The sequence below is a fragment of the Lutra lutra genome, chromosome 16, assembly GCF_902655055.1.
Source record: "Lutra lutra chromosome 16, mLutLut1.2, whole genome shotgun sequence".
Classification (NCBI taxonomy): Eukaryota; Metazoa; Chordata; class Mammalia; order Carnivora; family Mustelidae; genus Lutra; species Lutra lutra.
Window position 1 is genome coordinate 13,720,966 of NC_062293.1, and position 19,861 is coordinate 13,740,826.

Here is a 19,861-nt window from a genome sequence, read left to right on the forward strand (position 1 = left end):
ATTACAGCCATTGCCTCCACTTTTGACATCCTGATGTTTAGAAATGGTATCAGGACCAATGGAGACAGAGAAAGGGGACAGGAAGGGAGGACACGGGGATTGATTGGAGGGAAGATGATAGCTCCCTCCCCGACCACCTTGGTTCTTTAGGATGGGGAAGTATGAGAGTCGGACCTAACAGAGATCTCCGAGGCTCAACACTTGGGAAGGGGCAGTGAAGTGGAAACCAGTCATAGCTTGGGGTTCTGTTGAGCCTAAAACTTTGGGTCCAATACTTGTGGCAAGTTTTTGGTGACACTCGATCAATCATCTATATACTCAGGAGTTCTGGCTTAGAGCCACCTTTTCTAAAATCAAGGTTGGAGGGGCGCCTGGGTGGCTCAGTGGGTTAAGCCGCTGCCTTCGGCTCAGGTCATGATCTCAGGGTCCTGGGATCGAGTCCCACATCGGGCTCTCTGCTCAGCAGGAAGCCTGCTTCCCTCTCTCTCTCTGCCTGCCTCTCCGTCTACTTGTGATCTCTCTCTGTCAAATAAATAAATAAAATCTTAAAAAAAAAATAAATAAAATCAATGTTGGAGGGCGCCTGGGTGGCTCAGTGGGTTGGGCCTCTGCCACTGGCTCAGGTCGTGGTCTCAGGGTCCTGGAATCAAGCCCCGCATCGGGCTCTCTGCTCGGCGGGGAGCCTGCTCCACCCCACCCCTACCTGCCTCTCTGACTACTTGTGATCTCTGTCAAGTAAATAAATAAAATCTTTAAAAAAATAATAAAATCAAGGTTTGAGGTTGAACTGTATTTTTTTTTTAAGATTATTGATTGATTTGAGAGAGAAAGAGAGAGAGAGTGGGGGTGGGTGGAGGGCCAGAGGGAGAGAGAGAATCTCAAACGGACTGCCCACTGAGCGTGGAGCCCAGTGCAGGGCTTGGACCTCATGACTCCGAGATCACCACCTGAGCTGGAATCAAGAGTCGGATGCTTAACCATCGGAGCCCCCCAGGTGCCCGTCGGGTTGAACTGTACTGAGTAATTTGATTGCGTCCAGTCATAGAGTTTGCAGTCGTTATCGACTGATGAAAATGCTCGGCTTCCCCAGGCACATTTATGCGACTGTGCCTTCCTTCCAGTTTTGTGGCTCTATGAAACACGCAGCACTGTGTGCAAGTGGGAAGGATCTGAACCCCCATGATGTTTTTTGACTGTGGAGATCATTATTCGGGGTAGCTGTTCTGATGACGGCTCATGCGGGGTTCAGCCCTGCAGCACGGAGCTGTCGCTAATCATGATTGCCTGTAATGATGATTACCCAAACTCTGGAATTATAACAATTGATTTTACAAAGTTAGAGCATAATTGCTCCGTTCTTCCACATGTGGGCACAGTTTAAACAACTTTGATCTTTCACACGATCTCAGGCTCAGGTCATTCAGCTTCTGAAATAGCCAAGTTCAGAGGCAGTGGCTCCCAGCTATCCCCTTTTTCAAAATCATGGTTTGAGGCCTAGACTTGTGAAAGCCATTCACCTGTCAGAGAAATAAGGGCTGAACTTGGGTAGAGAAGAAACAGGACTGACCCCTGATGTTCAAATACCAGCTCTGCCATGTGGCCTGGAGAAAGTCACCTCCGCATGAGACTCAAGTCTCCTGGTCACCAGATTGTTATCCATTCTCTCGCTTCGAAGTCTTTCCTTTTTTTTTTTTTTTAAGATTTTATTTATTTATTTGAGAGAGAGTTCATGCACGAGTAGGGCAAGCGGCAGAGGAAGAAACAGACTCCCCGCTGAGCAGGGAGCCTGACACGGTGCTCGATCCCAAGACCCCGGGAACGTGACCTGTGCCAAAGGAAGATGCTTAACCGACTGAGCCCCCCAAGCGCCCCTCTGGCTTCAAAGTCTGAAGAGCCCTGCGGGACCTTTGCATTCGGCAGCCTTCCTTTGCCATATGGGTTTGCTTGGAGACAGTGATGAGGAATGTGGTATTTTCACTAAACTAGAGATAGAGCTTTGCAAAAAAATGAGAATTAAAGAGGAAAGAAAAGGCAGGCGCCCTAAAGATGGAACATTTTGGCTTAGTAGTTGCTGATGACTGCCTTTGCCGCCTTGGCCCCGGTGGCTTTTCGGCACCTAGCGTGTGTGCCAGCCAGACCCCCAACGTCCCTCTCCCTCCCAAGCGTCTGCATGTAAAAGCGCTGGGATGGCCTGGGATCCAACATTTGAAGGAGTCTTCCTGGTGATTTGGAGATAGATGGTTCAAGGACTATCTCCGTCCTGCCCTCTACCCTGTGTCACCGAGAAACTGTTTACTACATGTGTCTGTCGTGAGTTAATTTGTGGTTTAAAAGCAAGACCAAAACCTCTGCTTCTGGATGGCCCCGATCCCAGCAGAGCAGGCCTGACGTGCTGGGGAAGGAAGGAAGTGACGGTTGCCGAGCCCTTGACCGTCACCGTGTCTGGCCTTGAGTGTCCCGCCACCCCCACTCGTGTCACCTGCGTTACCGCATCCAGTGTCTGTCGGTCGCCCCCAGACTGACGTGATCTCAGTGAGCTAAGGCTGGCGTCTGCCCGGCACTGGCTCATTCGGGAGCCTCTGGAATGATCAATGAGGCTGAGTGGCCGGGCCCTTCCCTGGCCGCTGGTGAATCAGCTCCCAGCCGCCTCGGCCCGATCCCTTCTCCACAGAGCAGGAAGCACCTGAGCCAGCGCTGACTCGCGTCTGGCTAATGGCCTTTCTGGGTTGTGTGTTGTCCTTGATGCCATATATCTTTCATACGTGAGTGGGCTGCGGCTCTGAAAGATGGTGTGGCGGTGGTAGGCCTCTCCCTTCTGCCAGCCCCTGCCCCCCCCGCCCCCAAAGCCCTTGATGGGTTTTGGTTTTAGGCGGACCTGCGTCAGAAATAGAGTCAACACTTTAAAAAAAAAAAAAATTGAGCTGAAAAATCACATCCCATAAAATTCATCATGTTGAGGTCAGGTCGGTGGCACCTGGTACATTCCCAGTGTTGTACAACTACCACTCTGTCCAGAACCAGAACACTTTGATCCCTTCCAGAGGAAACCCTGTGCCCGTTGTATTGGTTTGCCAATAAGACCACCATAACAGCACACCACAGGCTGAGTGATTGAACCACCCGAATTTGATAGCTTCATGGTTGTGGATGCTGGAAGGCCGGGATCAGGATGCCGGAAGGCAGGGTTGGTTCCTTCTGAAGGCCATAAGGGACGGAGCTAGTCCATCAGTTCTTGGCTTAGAGATGATGTCTTCTTCCTGCGTCACATCGTGCTGTCTTCCTTCCCTCTGTCTCTGTGTCCAACTTGCCCTATGGGTAAGGACACCAGTCCTGGGACACCTGGGTGGCTCAGTGGGTTTAGCCTCTGCCTTCAGCTCAGGTCCTGATCTCAGGATCCTGGGATCGAGACCCACATCGAGCTCTCTGCTCAGCAGGGAGCCTACTTCCCCCAACCCCCCTGCCCTGCCTCTCTGCCTACTTGTGATCTCTGTTTGTCGAATAAATAAGTAAAATCTTTAAAAAAAAAAAAAATGACACCAGTCCTGTTGATTAGTGCCCTCCCTAATGACTTCATTTTAACTTGATGACCTTTGTAAAGACTCCGTCTCCAAACAAGGTCACCCTTTGAGGTACTGGGACTTCGACATAAGATTTTGGGGAAACAGAGTTCAAGCCATTATACCCATTAAGCTGTATCAGTATGGGTAGTTCATTCCTTTTGATGGCTAAATAACATTCCATGGTAGGCAAACCCTTGTTTTTTGAACACCAAGTACAAAGCAGCTGTCAGTGTGGTCGCCAGCCCCTGGGCAGCCGGGGCACCCTTCCTGTGTGAGGCTCGTGTGCCCGTCTGTGTAAGGGGGAGTGTGACATCACAGGTGTATCTCAAGAATCCCCAATCTGTAAACTTTTTCTTACTGTCTTCCTTCTTTATTATTATTATTACTATATTTGAGAGAGAGTGTGAGTTAGGGAGGGGCAGAGGGCGAGGGAGAATCTCAAGCAGGCTCCATGCTTGGTGCAGATCCCAACGTGGGGCTCGATTTCAGGACCCCGGGATCATCACCTGAGCCAAAACCAAGAGTCAGTTACTTAACCGACCGAGCCACCCACGTGGCCTGCCGTCTTTCTTCCTGAAAGGAGTCCTAGTTAGTCTTTATAGGCAGAAGTAGGAGCCAGACTTACTCAAGGGGAAGCAGGTCAAGCTTCTGATTGAAAATAAATTCAAAGACAGATTTTTATCTTTGATTTCTCTCCCTTTCTTGCTCTTATCTTCAGCACTCCCTCTTCCCCAGAGTGTGTGCAGCAAGTACACACATGTGCACACACGTACACACTCACGTTAGAAGCATTTTAAAGTGTAGATCATTCTGGGAACAGGTGTGGGACAGGCAGCGCTGCCCGGGGAGAAGACCCAGCCTGTTGCTCTTGGTTATGTTGGTTATGTCATGGTTACTGGGCCTGGGCCCTAGGGCTGCCCTCAGACCGGAGGCCCCCAGATTTTCTTTACAGTCCCCTCCTTGCACCCGCCTCCCAATGAAACAGGGCCCTTTCGAGGTGTGTGTCCTCTCAGTCTTAGGGCGCTCTGTGCTGTCGATTTGTCCATTTCACTGCCCCCTTACCTTAAAATCTCTTTCTCACCTTCTTTCTCTCTCTCAAAAATAAAATAAAATAATATAAAATCAATTTCTGTCTCTGATGCACAGACAGGAGACCTACATCCCAGCTGGCCTGGGCTCTCTGGGGAACAATCCAGAACAGCCCACCATTATTTTGTTGCAGATTCAGGCCCCTTATCCCCTTCCCAGAGGCCTTAACGACGTGATGCAGTGTGTGTGTGTTCCTTCACACCGAACCTGCGGGAAGGACCACAGCTGGGGGGCATCTTCGTGCCTCCTGACTCTGAGCAGACATCCCTCTTGCAAAAGTCATTTTACTCGCTCCGTCCTCTCTCTCTGCCTCTCTCTTTTCTCCAACCAATTAGTTTTGCCGCCTTGAGAGTTCACTGGGGGAAGGCATGGCACGCCAGTGGGCCCTGGGGTTTTCAGAGAGGCAGGAGGGAGAGTAGAACAGCTCAAAAACGCAGACAAGGCAGAGAATGTTCACAGTCTCTGTTGCTCCCTGTTACCATTTTCCTGTAAGTACATGTAAGTACATGTGGCTCGAGGTCTGGGACCTCGAGCTGGAAGGCTCTACACTGTGGGTGGAATTGGACAGGAAGGAGTTAAAGATGCCTTAGACTTCCGTCATTGCGGATCAGTCTGTGAATACAGGTTCCGTTCATGGTGGGCCCTGGCCAGCTGGAGTCTGTTAAAGCTTCCAGGTGATTCTCACGTCCAGCCACCCTTGAGAATGGTTGTTCTAGGGGACAGAGAACTTGAGGACACTTACAGAGTCGGAGAGGGGTGCCGGAAGAGTTAGGTGACTTCTAGTCTCCATGTGCCCACCCATGTAGTTAATGAGACAGAAAAGGGGTAGAAGTAACATATCCTGGCCTGTTCGTTGCCACACAAAATAGGATGTTTGCACCATTTAACACCGTAGGGCCAGAGTGGAATGGGGGGCTCCAGGGTTGCGTTCTTCCTGCTGCTGCCCATGGGTTGGGGGGCTGCCAGCCCTGAGTCTGCCAGCCACCCCAGCAGGCATCACCCAGGAGGTGGAAACTGTTCACGGGAACACACCGTATCTCCACTCGACTCACAACTGATTCTCCTCCTCGCTCTGGAGGAAAAATAACACCAGGCCCATGTGTCTGCCTTCTTTCTCTGGCAGAAAGTGCCGACTGTTGCGGGGGGGGGGGGGGGGTGTTTCCGAAGGCAGGCCATGGGGCTGACTGACCTCTCTGTCACTGTGTGTTTTGTAGTACAAAATTGGACAGCTGTACATGATCAGCAAGCACAGCCATGAACAGAGCGACCGCGGAGAAGGGGTGGAGGTCGTCCAGAATGAACCCTTTGAGGATCCTCACCATGGCAACGGGCAGTTCACCGAGAAGCGGGTGTATCTCAACAGGTGAGTCGTGGCAGCTGGCCATCCGCCTTTGGGCTGTCCGACCTCACTGGAGCCTTCTGGCCCACCCCTTTGGCTGTGGTGGAGGCCGTGTTTGGGATAAAAAGGTGACTTGGAAGTCAGTACAGCTGCCCCTCTCCATCCACCCATCTAGCTGCTTCTAAAACCAGAACTCCCGCCTTCTGCAATAGCGTCTTCAATTGCATTTGCAGTAGGCGGACCTTTCCTCTTACCTTCTCTACCCCTTGGATGACATGTGAAGATGAAATCTGGTCTTAAGGAATACAGCTCTTTGTCTTCTCCCTTTGGTTCAGTGCTCACAGTGGGAAAGGGATGGCTTCGCCTGTTTGTTGTAGAAAAGCGACAACGATGGCGGTGTGCCATCGGGGTCTTAACTCGGTAGCCGTTCCACTGACCACCGAACACACACTCAGGTGTTCACAACGGGAACCGACACAATGCAGGGCCTCCCGTGACCAAAGTGATATGCAGTGCTCAAGGGGACCCAGCCTTCCCAAGGTAGAGGTTGTCATTGCTCCTTTGGAAAGGTAAGGAACCAAGGGACATAAACCCAGCACTTGTCAGGACTGCCATTGGCTTTGCAAAGTATATCTTTTACTCTCTTGTTGTTTCCTTATCATTAGTAACAGAGTTGGTTACTGGAGCTTGTCTGATCTTCTCCCCACCCTCTACCCTCTTCCAGCCCATCTTTTTCAGTTCCTCTCTCCTAGATCAGGACATTTGTATAGTCACATGAAATACATTTTATTGAAATGAACTGTCTGCCCCAGTGAGCTAGTGTGTGACTGGTTCCGTCTCTGCCATCATCTCTGTGAATACTCTTTACCCTCACCTATGGCTTTTCCTCTTGGCCCATACGTGATCTTTTTAGAACACATTTCCAACATGATAACTGGGCAGTGCGTCCGTTTACTCACTGATACTCGTAGCGGTTTATCCATTCTCTGTGCCTCGACCATGAGACATTTCTGAGAGGAGCTGTACTGGGATTCTGCCGTGCACACACGGCCTTCACCAGCCAGCAGGCTGAACTGAACTATTCCCCTATTCCCTCTTCTTCTTCTTTTTTTTTTTAAAGATTTTATTTTTTTTATTTGACACACGGGGAGAGAGAGAGAGAGAGCAATCACAAGTAAGCAGAGCAGCACACAGAGAGAGGGGGGGAGGGGAAGCAGGCTCCCTGCTGAGCAGAGAGCCCAATGCGGGGCTCGATCCCAGGACCCTGAGATCATGACCTGAGCCGAAGGCAGAGGCTCAACCCACTGAGCCACCCAGGCGCCCCTGGACTATTCCTTCTTGATGGGAGCATTTGGGTCTTGTCACTGGGTGTATGGAAATCTCTCAGGCAGATACCCTGACGGTGAAGGCCTTGGGCTAATTAAACTGACTTGTTTTAATCTACCCAGGGATGCAATATCAGGGAATTCCTGAGTCACCATGAAATGCAAATGAGATTGATCTTGTTCATCTATTAGGAGCTGTGAATTCCCAGGATTTGGAACCAGTTCAGCCTCCAGCCAGCTGCTGATTTGCAAGAGTAGATGAGCCCTGGGACTGGCCTGAGGATGACTTCCTTGCAGAGAGACCCGTTTCTCAAGATGCTGCTTTGGCATCCTTAGTGTGGAGGGTGAAAATCAAATACTGAGCCGGAATCACCTCCATAGAGCAAACAGGAGTGAGGGTGATGTGAGGAAATAGAGACCTACGGGAAATTCCATTTTTTTGGCGGATGATTGCCTTTTCCCAAATTGTGGCTGAGGGAATGTTCCGTATGTACCAGATTCAAAAAAAAAATTTTTTTTTTTTTTTTGGAAATTTGGTATCTTTTATTTTTATCCTGAAACAGAGCAAGAAGTGTCCAGCTGTCTCTGTCATGTCTGTTTTCTCTATCAAAATATACGATGTTTATTTTAAAGGAGAATAATAAACATTGGTAAGAGGGAAATTTGTTATAAATAGAATATCTGGACTTCCAGTAATAGAAACTAAAAAGATTAGTGTGGATTCTCCCCCCCTACCTCCTATGACAAATACAGGATGAAATATAACAATATAAAGTTGAGCTCCAAACAAAGAAAGGGAAATCCTTAGGTACGAGAAGTAAAGAGGAAACACAAACCAGAATGGAAAGCAGATGAGCTCAGGCTCAGGAAGCTGGGATATGTCAGAGCTGACACGTAGGGGGATGTCATGGCCTCAGAGGGACAGGAAGTGTGGCTTTGGGCCCCTATGAAAGTGGGGTGCGGGGAGCTGAGAAGCGTGCACCAAAATCTTTCTTGACAATGGAGTACCGAGAGAGGATACCACTCAGAGGCAGGTGTTGACAGAACTCCTAAAGGTTGTACTTGAAGTAAAAGGAAACTGAACCCAAGAAGGAAGGAAGGCACAAGAGGTAACGAGAAACAAGGAAGTGGGAGGGGCATGTGGGTGGCTCTGTACTTTAAGCATCTTGAACTTGGTTGGGATACAGCCTTGTCCGCAGGGAGCCTGCTTCTCCCTCTCCCGCTGCCTCACCCCTCCCCTCCCCTCCTGCTCTCTTTCTTTCTCAAATAAATAAAATATTTTTTTAAAAACTGACAAACATATGGGCAACTATGAATGAGCATAGGATGTTTTAAAAATACTAATAATGGGTAAGTGGGGGTATATTCGTAGAATTTTGTTAATCTGTTTATTTAAAGATTTTATTTATTTGAGAGAGAGAGTGAAAGAGCACAAGCTGGGGGAGGGCCAGAGGGAGAAGCAGGCTCTCTGCTGAGCAAGAAGCCAGACACGGGGCTCCATCCTGGGACCCTGAGATCATGACTTGAGCTGAAGGTAGATGCTTAACTAACTGAGCCACCCAGGTGCCCCTATTTGTAGAATTTAAATAATGGACAATTCACCTGTACATGTGTTCATGCGCTCTCTCTTTTAAAAACAAAATAAAAGGGCGCTTGGGTGGCTCAGTGAGTTTAAGCCTCTGCCTTCAGCTTAGGTCATGATCTCAGGGTCCTGGGATCGAGCCCCGCATCGGGCTCTGTGCTCAGCAGGGAGCCTGCTTCCCTTCCTCTCTCTCTGCCTGCCTGTCTGCCTACTTGTGATCTCTCTCTGTCCAATAAATAAATAAAATCTTAAAAGAAAAAAATAAGAGCAAAAAATTTAAAAAGACAATTTGAGGATATAATCCTGAAATTCCCAATTATTATAGCTTTATAAAAAGCCTTGATAATCTGGAAGGGCAAGTCCCTTCTACTTACTCAATTTTTCCAAAAATTTTTTTTTTTTTTTTTTTTTTTTTTAAAGATTTTATTTATTTATTTGACAGACAGAGATCACAAGTAGGCAGAGAGGCAGGCAGAGAGAGAGAGAGGAGGATGCAGGCTCCCCGCAGAGCAGAGAGCCCGATGTGGGGCTCGATCCCAGGACCCCGGGATCATGACCCGAGCCGAAGGCAGAGGCTTTAACCCACTGAGCCACCCAGGCGCCCCCAAAAATTTTTTTTAATTTAACTTTACTTATTGATTTGACAGAGAGAAACAGCGAGAGAGGGAACATAAGCAGGGGGAGTGGGAGAGGGAGAAGCATGCTCCCCGCAGAGCAGGGAGCCTGATTCAGGGCTCCATCCCAGGACCCTGGGATCATGACCTGATCCGAAGGCGGACGCTTCTTACAGCTGAGCCACCCAGGCGCCCCTCCAAAATTGTTAATACAAATTTTAAGATTTGAAAGCCACCAAGTGATATGAAGAATGACTGAAGAAACCAAAGACATTTAACCTAGGAAAGCTGGACCAAGGGCGTGTAATGGTGTGGGCAAGTGGGAAAAGAATTAGATCTGCATATTCTGAGACCCCAAAAGGAACATTTGGACCAAGACCCAGGGGTGAGAATGCCGGGAGAAAGAGCTAGGCTCAGCTGAAGAAATGTATGTGAGCCATGTGCGAACACACTGGGGTGCCTTACAGTCAGTGACATGAGTGGAGGCACCCACTTACCGTCTGTCCTTAAGCAAATCCAAACAGCAAATAGGTGGTTAAACTGGGCATCCTTTCAGTTCCTTTTCAACCCTAATTGTCTATGCTCAAAGGAAGTTGAGGACATGATCATGACTTACCTCCAGCATACAGAAATGAATGCCCAATGAGGCCCAGGAGAAAAGTACCTTCTGTTCCCTTTGCACAAGTCTGAACCATCATTTTATAATTTAAAAGGCTCTTGGAATATTTGGAAGAGTATGGCACATATCTTAGAACCAGGGAGATTATGGCTTCGTACGAGAAAAGGAAAAAAAAAATGTTTATGTGACATACTATAAAATAATAAGGCAGATTTCCATAATCATAAAAGAAAACCAAATCCATTCCTTTGATAACTCATAAACTGGAGCCACTTTGCATCAATCACGTCCTGCGTGCACAGGGCTTGGGACTCCCGTGTTGGCAAGGCTGCTTCGTAATTGAAATGCATGAAATGGGTATTTATTGAACCTTACGGTGTATAACAAATTGTTCTGGTATTAGGGAGACTCCCTTAATAAATAAGACATGGTCCTTGTCTTCTGATCAGAGTAGGGTCCGGGATGACTGGTTCTAGCATTTGTGAATCCATCTGTCTATCTCATGTGTGGTGTCAGGGAAGAAAAGCCTTCCCTCAGCCCACTTATGTTCTGTCAGTGGGGCCTGCAAATTAAACTGAAGCCGACAGATGAACGGGAGAAAAGACCAAGTTTGATTCATCGATGTACATGGGAGCACCCAGAAATACGAGACTCAAATAGGCAAATAGAATTTAGGGCTTATATACCATTCTAATAGGGACGGGGGAGAAAAGGCACTTCTGGAAAAACAAATGGCTTTTATGAAAAATAAACAAGAGCTTTAGGTGCATGGAGAGGAGACAGTTTTGTGACAGTGTCTGTTTAGGCAATTTCTTGGTGCTTCCTTCTCATCTCCAGTGAGAGGAGTCAGTCTTCTTTGGTTGTGAAACTCCTGGGGAGGGCATTTATGACAGTTGAATTCTTTCAGAAAGCTCTGCTTTTATGCAGATAAGCGGAGTTCAGTAAAATCATCTTCCTGCAACTGTTGATTCTCAAATGTCTTCAGCTCCAGGGAATCCTTCTCCCCCTGTGCGTGACATCTTGTCCACCTCTTTACTGGCCACCGGGAGGTAGGTTCTGAGAGTTGAACTGTCATTAGCTAAGATCTCCTAGTGCCCATGTACTAATTTACACCAAGAAATATCATTGTCCTGTGAACCTGAATTCATGAGCTGGCAAAAAGTGAGCGGAATTTCTTCCTCACATCAATCTATTTGGGAAGCCAAATCACATTTAGAGATTGGTTTATCACTCTACTACCCAAAGCATCTGTTAGAGATTGGAGTTACTCAAAGCCTGTGTAGGCAGAACCTTCTCTCTGAGTCTGACTTGAGCAGAAAGGACATTTCTTGGAAGGGTGTGAGTGGCCCACAGAATTATGTGCAGGCTGGAGAAGGGGCAGCCATCAGGGCAGCTCCGATGGTCCAAGGGCAGCAAACAGACCGCTTCATCCCTCCACCATCACCACAACTGCCGTAGATCGGTCCAGATTGTCCCTTTTTGTCTTTCTACCACTTATTCCAAAATCCCAACCATAAAGCATTCCACTGATGCTCCGGTCTAGGCTCCGGCTTCCCATGAGCGGGGAGAGGGACTTCCAGACTGTTTTCCAAAATGGATGCATTTTGCATTTCCTCCAGCAGTGTGTGAAGATTCCAGTCTCTCCACATGCTTCCTGACCCTTGCTATTGTCTGTCTTTTTGATTCTTGCCATCCTCGTGGGTGTGAAGTGGTATCTTGTTTTCGGTTGGCATTTCCCTCTTGACTAATGAGCGTGGAGCATTCTTGTGCGTATTGCCCATTCCTGTGTCTTCTTTGGAGACATGTCTACTGGGATATTTGCCCATTTTTGAAGGTGGCATCATGCCTTTCTAAAACACCACTCATCCTTTTGTTGCCTGCCCCTCACGTCCCAGGGACCGTGGGGATGCTCCGTGCTCGGGGCCTCCCTTCGGCATCTGAGATGCTGCTGGGTGCGCAGGACGTCTTGGCGGCTACCTGATACGCTTGGAACGTCCCATCAGTTCTAAGACGTTCGTGCATTTGGTCGTTGTCCTTGGGCCCTCGATCTAGCTCAGTTAACCAAATAACTGGTATTTCTTGGCTTGTCTTCAAAAATCCCAGTTCCAACTGGCATCCAGGGAAAGGAGGCAAGGTACCCATCCATCTCTGAGATAGCGATTCTCAATAAAACCCGTTGCCCAGAATCGCGGGAGGATGGGGTTCTTCTGTCCCCTGGCGTTTTCTCTTCATCCTCAGCATCTCTCCCCATGCCTTCCCAGGAAGCCCGTGAAGCGGGAGGGAAGCAGGGGTGAGGGTGGAGGGGCATTGGAGAAAAGATGGAGCCTATTTTTAGGCTTGTTTTTCAGTCATGAAGTGTCATGTTCTTCCCCACCACGGCTGCTGGATTAATTAGGCTCTGCTGGCAGCTGCCACTCAGGGAGGGTTGCCAACTTCTAACGGTGATTCCGCCTAATGCCGGAATCGATTTCCGTGAAAAAGACAACATTTCTCCTGTCACGTGGTTCCTGCCTTCCAAGACCACCTCTCCTGGCCTTTGGGTCCCTGGGCAGGAGGGGGTCCAGGTTCCCTAAGCTCCGAATGGGGTTTGGCTGGACAAGCCAGGCCACTGGCTGTTTGCTCTACCTCCCAGCTCATCGGTCCAGCTCTGTGCCCGAGTTTGGGTCCTTCTGTCAAGTTTCCTCTTTCTCTTCTCCCAGATCTGCCAAGGAAGTTAATCTCATTTCTTAGATCTTGCCCAGAGTAAAGAGCTCAGTGCCCAGAGCTTGTGTGGCATCAGGAGAGCCCACACTGCCCAGGCCACAGGTCGCAGAGAAATTGTCAAAGATTCTGACCTCGAGAGCTTATTCCCTGGGTCTTTTGAAAGGATCTTACGGTCATTACTGAATATCCAGTGCCGGCTGTTGTTCGTTCGGGAAATACCAATTGTTTCCTGCTGTGCGCCAGGCACCGTTGTAGGTGCGGGGCATGCAGCAGTGAGCAGGACAGAGATCCCCGTCCTGGGGGAGCTTACCTTCTAGTGGGGAGGGACCGTGCACAATTCGTAATGTATACGAATATCAAATAGGTTAGAATATCTAGTCATCCAGGGGCACCTGGGTGGCTCAGCTGGTTAAGTGTCCGACTCTTGATTTCCACTCAGGTCATGATCTCAGGGTTGTGAGATCGAGTCCCGTGTCTGGCTCCTTGCTGGGCGGGGAGTTTGCGGCCTCCTTAGGATCCTCTTTCTCCCTTTTTCCTCTACCCCTCCCTCCCTTTCTCCCCTGTCCCCCGTCATGTGTGCTCTTTCTCTCTTTAAAAAAAAAAAAAAAAGAATATTTAGTCTTACATATTCCATGTAAATATGTATTTAATATGTAAATATTGAATATAATATTAAATACATGAAATGGATTAATTTACAGTATTTTATGTATTGGAGGAGTAGACCAAGTAAGGGACTTCTTCCCAGCGTACCTTTCAGTCTGTGCTATTCTGTTCTGTTCCCGTCTCAATCCTTAAGAACATGCCAGAAGTTCTCCTGCTGCCAGGATCCCTCCTTTCTGCTCCCTCATTCACCTTCTCCCATGGGAACTCCCAGGAACAGAATGTACGCCTCTTGGCTGGATCTTACAGAGCCCAGAGCATTCAGTCAGGCACATGCCACCTTGGTCCCGCCTTACTCCTGACCAACACTGTTGACACATGTGGCCTGCCCCCTCCCTGGGTGCTTCCCAGCATGTGAGCCGTGTTACCATCATGCTGTCCAAGCAGAGCCTTCCAAGAACCGGCCTGGAGGAGGCCCTCTTTTCCCGGAAGCCAAACGCAGACCACTCTTCTAAGTAGGGGGAGCAGGGTGGGGTCCAAGTTCAAGGAACTCCCCACGGGCGAAGACCCAGGGGTCCTGCTTCTCACTGGTGATGCCTCTAGTCTGGAAATTCTGCCATGTAAGGAATGACATCAAGAGTTGAACTAGAGGGGCGCCTGGGTGGCTCAGTGGGTTAAGCCTCTGCCTTCAGCTCAGGTCATGATCTCAGGATCCTGGGATCGAGCCCTGCATCGGGCTCTCTGCTCAGCAGGGAGCCTGCTTCCTCCTCTCTCTCTGCCTGCCTCTCTGCCTACTTGTGATCTCTCTGTCAAATAAATAAATAATATATTAAAAAAAAAAAAAAGAGTTGAACTAGAAGAGCAGCCAGAAAAGCCATTAAGAATAGTAAGCAAATAAATCACAGCCACTGGAGAAGAAAAGTAAAAACCTCACAGGTCACTGGGTAGATACAATTGATTATTATCAAATAATCATCAAATGCCAGGTGTGAAACCAAAGGTCAGAATATCCCCCATGGACCTGTGGAAAATGAGGTCTACTAAGAGGTAGCTTAGTCCTTTTTTAAAAGTCACGTTAAGTGGACTGACGGTATTTGAGCAAAATCACAGCACAGACGGCGGCAGCTTTCAGGGACCCCGTGGAGGAGAAAAGCCCAAGTGACGGGGGCTCGGAGGGGCTGTCTTTCTGCTGTGAATGTTTTAAGTCCAAAAGATAATTGATTATAGTGCTGCATATCCTGCATGAGTTGGCGGATAGAACAGCTAAGATCAAGATGCTCGTGGAGACCATCATAATTCTGATCCCTGTTGAGAAAATGAAATTAGACTCCATTTAGACCACATTTGGCCTAATGATGTTCAGTACTTCCCAGGGCCAAAAAATATTCCCAAATGAGCATAAATTGCGGAGAGAGATTAGATATCAGGGCGAATCTGGTGATAATCTGGATAGTAAAGTGCCAGAAGCTTCTAATGGAGGGACGGTTTATTTAGGTTTCCGTTCTGGACGCTCTTTAGGGAGTCAGTAAACACTCTTAACCTGAGACCAGTTCAGATTCTGCCTGATGGGGCCTCCTTACCGGTTGTAATTGAGGGAGGCCTACGGGACACGTAAGGAGGTTGCCGTGACTATATCCACTTACGTCCGGGGCCGGGTTTCCCAATCTTGGCACTGTTAGTATTTGGAACCAGATAATTCTTTGCTGTGGGGGGCTTTCCTGAGCATTGTAGGATCTTGAACAGCCTCTACCCGATGGATGCCAGCAGTGTCCCTGCCCCCCTTCCACGACCTCATAGTGTGGCAAACAAAAATATTTCCAGACTTGGTTGGCCCCATGTCCTCTCCTGGGGGAAGGGGGCGGCAGAACTCAGCCTCTGCCCCGTTGAGAACCACTGCTCTAGGTTGACCAGCATCCGGGTTTGCCCAGGACTGAGGAATTTCTTTAACATGGAGGGACTTTCAGTGCTGCAAGTAGGACAGTCTCACAGAGACGGGGACAAGGTGGCCACCCGGCTGTGTCATTGACGTGTTCTCTATCGTACTGACGTTTCAAAGGGAAAAACCTGATGTTTTGAAACATCTGTCTCCGGGGGTATTGACAAAAGCTTTTGGGAAACAGTATCATTCCACAACAGCACGTTTTCCAATTCTGTAGCCTTCGGAGTTCTGTCCGCCTTTTTCCTCGGTGTCTGTAAAGCCTGAGTGGTGGTGACGAGGGCCATCGGGAGGTCTGGTCCCGGGCAGTGGACCAAGAGGACGTGATTCAAACTGTGCCGCCATTCTGGAAGAGAGACTCTTGTCTGACACCTGGTAGTGAGTTTGAGTGACAGACTTCTCCTCAGAACTGTAGGCTGTGTGACAATATACATCATGAAAGTGACAGCAACAGCGGGGACTCATTTAATTCCATTTTCCTTTGCAGCCCTGATAAATCATTGCCACAGGGAAAAATAAATTTTACGTCCTCAGACAAAAACGATTTGAATAATGGTGTGCTCTGGGCAGAGTGGGGCCTGAGAGAAAGTCTGTTCTTGGGCTTAAATCGTGTCCTGGAGGGGCGCCTGGGTGGCTCAGTGGGTTAGGCCGCTGCCTTCGGCTCAGGTCATGATCTCAGGGTCCTGGGATCGAGTCCCGCGTCGGGCTCTCTGCTCAGCAGGAAGCCTGCTTCCCTCTCTCTCTCTCTCTGCCTGCCTCTCCGTCTGCTTGTGATCTCTCTCTGTCAAATAAATAAATAAAATCTTTAAAAAATAAAAAAATAAAAAAAAATAAATCGTGTCCTGGAACTTGTTGCCGAAGCCTCCTGCTCCTGGCCTGGTGGATGGCTTATCCTGGGAGGGTCCCCTTCCTGGACACCCCCAGAAGAGTCACATAAAATGGTTCTCAGCCATCTTGACTGAATGGTGTGGGTTTTTTAGGGCGTCTCTTTGGAAAAGGTAATTGATTATGGGGCTGCATATCCTGCAAGGATTTGGGGGATGAGCCACGCAGAAGATTCTGGAGATGGAGGTCCTGACCACGGACAAGCAGGAATAAAGTCTCAACATGAATGGAAAATTCCCACTGTTTCTCATCCTCCTTCCAGAAAATGCTTGTTGCCTAGGAATGTGGTTCTGCTGGGAGGCTTTTTAAGTGATAGAGGGAGTGATTTCTTGAGGGAGGGGGCCTGGGCCCCCAGAGCTCTGTGCAGGAGGAGCCTACTACATCTGCGGAGGGATGCAGTGGAGGTGGAACCTGTCCCCCAGTGTGGACCGTGGGGGATGGGCCCTGATGCATATAGGGAGACATCACACTTAGTCTAAGCTAAGGGATGCCGAGCTTTCTTTGGGGGGAGATGCTGCAATTCTGGTTCAGTCCACTAACAGCACAAGGGGCCCACTTGCCTGTGAGCAGAAGCCACGTCTTCCTACACTTCCCACTGCCCAACATTGCCCTGGGCTGGGGGGCAGAAAGGAGGGAGCCCAGGAGAAGATGCTCTCATGCCCGTTTCCCGAAAGCAAGCCCAACGCGATCTTCCCGCTCCAGATGTCAACCCTGGTTGCTGTCCAGCTCTAGCGACCGGAAGAATAAATCAAAGGTAAAAGCGATAAAAACCCCTTTCAGGAAGCAGCCCCTTCCTTTCAAGCCATGGGAGCACCAGGTAAATGAGCAGTTCCCGCCCCCCCCGTGATTTTCTAGGGGTGAGACGGTCTGCCTTAGGGCCACGAGGATTGTTCTGTAGATCATAAACCTGCTCCCTGCTCCAGCTGCCCAGCCCGCCCAAGAGCCGTGGCCTCGTCTGACACTCACCCTGCTTCCCGGGAGCTTCGAGTCCCCATTTGATTTAACCCTGTTAAACGGCCCAGAGCTTTGGGTTAGGTCCGGCCAGCCGTTGGAAGCACAGATTTGTCTTTTTAAAAGCAGGTCCTGGACACTGTCAGAAGTAATAGAAATAATCCGAGAAGACGTACAAGATACACAGTATTTTTCTGGCTCTGGTTCTCATTGAAGTTCTCTGTGCGAGAGGGGTTGGGGAATTTGGGGTTCTAGTAGCGCGATGTCCCCGGTTCCTAGTGCTTTCGGCTGGGAACTCAGAAGTGTTCTGTGATGTGATTCATTGTGGACCGGCCGCCTCCAGGAGCCGAGCCTGTGTCGTCATCGGAGGGCCTGGAGCGCTGCTAGGCCTCGGAGGCCCAGAGTCTGCTGTAGGCACTAGAAGAGGAAAGAAGTACCTTAGTAGCCTCCAGAAAGACACAACCCGCCCTAGGCATAGCGCTGGGGGGACGTAAAATCATACAGGCATATTTAAAGAATCTTCGATCCTATGTATTTAAACGTGTTAGGGAATTCTCTGGGCCTGTACTACGCTGTAGGGTTTGTCTCTGAAGGAAAACAGAACAAAAGAGAACAAGATTTCATTAATCTTTGGTTTACAAAAAGCTCGAGACCTGCACCCCTGGGGGTTTTCTTGGTTTTAAGAATTGGTTTTCTCGGGACGCCTGGGTGGCTCAGTTGGTTAAACAGTTGCCTTCGGCTCAGGTCATGATCCCAGCGTCCTGGGATCGAGTCCCACATCGGGCTCCTTGTTCTGTGGGGAGCCTGCTTCTCCCTCTGCCTCTGCCTGCCACTCTGTCTGCCTGTGCTCGCTCGCTCTCTCTCTCTCTCTCTCTCTGACAAATAAAAAAATAAAATCTTTAAAAAAAAAAAAAGAATTGGTTTTCTCCTACTGGCTGCCCAGGTTCCTGCTTAGCTGCCCCAGCAAATGCTCCCAAAGTGGGATGGGGGGTGGGGTGGGATTGGAGAGTGTGGAGAAGTGGCTTAGACCACACAGGTGTGTCCTCTCTTAGCCCTGGACACCAGAAATCTGAAATCAAGGTGTTGGTGGTGTTGGCTCCTTACAGGGACTCAGAAGGAGAAGCCGGCCGTGCCTGCCCTCCCTCCCTCTGGGCTTAGGGAGTCTGCGGCATCCTTGGTGTTCTTAGCAGTGTCTGCCTCTGTCTTCACGTGGCTTCCCCCACCACCTCTGTGTGTCCCTGTCTCCAGATCTCCCTCTTTTCTCTCCTGGGAGAACACCAGTCCCTGGAGTGAGGGCCTACACCCTAAACCCAAGGGGATTCCCCCTTTAGGTCCCTAATGACACCCTCACGAGTCCTGCTGCTCAAATAAGGGTAAATTCGAAGGTGCGGTAGAGGGAGGGATAGGACTTGGATAGATCTTTGAGGGGGGACACAAGTCAACGGGCTGCAGTCATCAAGGGGCTAAATTTTGTTATTCTTCACATCTCTACAGTTCTTACTGTCTGTTGCTTTAGTTCATTTTTTTTAATTTATTTTTTTTTATAAACATATATTTTTATCCCCAGGGGTACAGGTCTGTGAATCGCCAGGTTTACACACTTCACAGCACTCACCATAGCACATACCCTCCCCAATGTCCATAACCCCACCCCCCCTCTCCCAACCCCCCTCCCCCCATCAACCCTCAGTTTGTTTTATGAGATTAAGAGTCACTTATGGTTTGTCTCCCTCCCAATCCCATCTTGTTTCATTTACTCTTCTCCTACCCCCTTAACCCCCCATGTTGCATCTCCTCTCCCTCATATCAGGGAGATCATATGATAGTTGTCTTTCTCCAATTGACTTATTTTACTAAGCATGATACCCTCTAGTTCTGCTTTAGTTCATTTTTAACACCTCACTCTTGTGGATGGTTAGCAGATGCCTGGTTCTACCATTTGCCTCTGTCCCCCTCCGTATTGGGGCTTAAACATCCCGTCCTACCACTTCTGTCATATGACTCCTAGGAGACCAAGGCCAGGATGGCCAAACCCTTCCAGCAGGGCACCTGCCACACGCTGAAATCTCATGTCCTTGTAAATCAAATCAAAGAGGAAAAGCTAACAGTCCTATGGAAACCCCCTCTCCCAACCCCAGGCTATTGTCACCTGCCCTCCCACATTTTATGAGCATATGAAAAATGCACAGAGAATGGTGAACCCTGGCAAAGACCAGGGGCTTCGGGAAGGGGTGACTTGTGGAGAGAGAGGCACCTAGGAGCACCTCTGCTTTCTCTTAACAGTTGATCCATGAGGCTCTGGGCAAATTTTTTCTAATGGTCTCCCCCCCCCCCCTCTCTCTTTCTTTCCTCTTAGCAAACTGCCTAGCTGGGCTAGAGCTGTTGTTCCCAAAATCTTTTATGTTACAGAAAAGGCTTGGAACTATTATCCCTACACAATTACAGGTAAGTCCTTTTTATAACTTGTGTGTCACATGTAGCGATAGGACCTAGTGGTAGCCAAATTTCACTGATTTAGGATTTATTATCTAAGTAGGGACTTGGGAGAGCCCTGTTGTATCTGCCCATCACCCTTTTCCTTCATCCTTTTATGTCAATGCTCTTCCTAGCAGGTAGGAATTAAGATAAACCATTCCACCTTCCTTTTTAAAGTGA

General features: G+C 49.0%; 1 protein-coding gene across 2 annotated transcripts in view; it reads left to right on the forward strand.

Annotated features, from left to right (window-relative positions):
* PITPNC1 (phosphatidylinositol transfer protein cytoplasmic 1) overlaps positions 1–19,861 on the forward strand; it is a 260,135-nt gene that overhangs the window by 126,856 nt on the left and 113,418 nt on the right. For both annotated transcript variants that reach the window (XM_047708109.1, XM_047708110.1), the window contains exons 2-3: positions 5,864–6,012; positions 19,563–19,651. In XM_047708109.1, the coding sequence (XP_047564065.1) occupies positions 5,864–6,012; positions 19,563–19,651 (238 nt within the window). The remainder of the gene's footprint in view (positions 1–5,863; positions 6,013–19,562; positions 19,652–19,861) is intronic.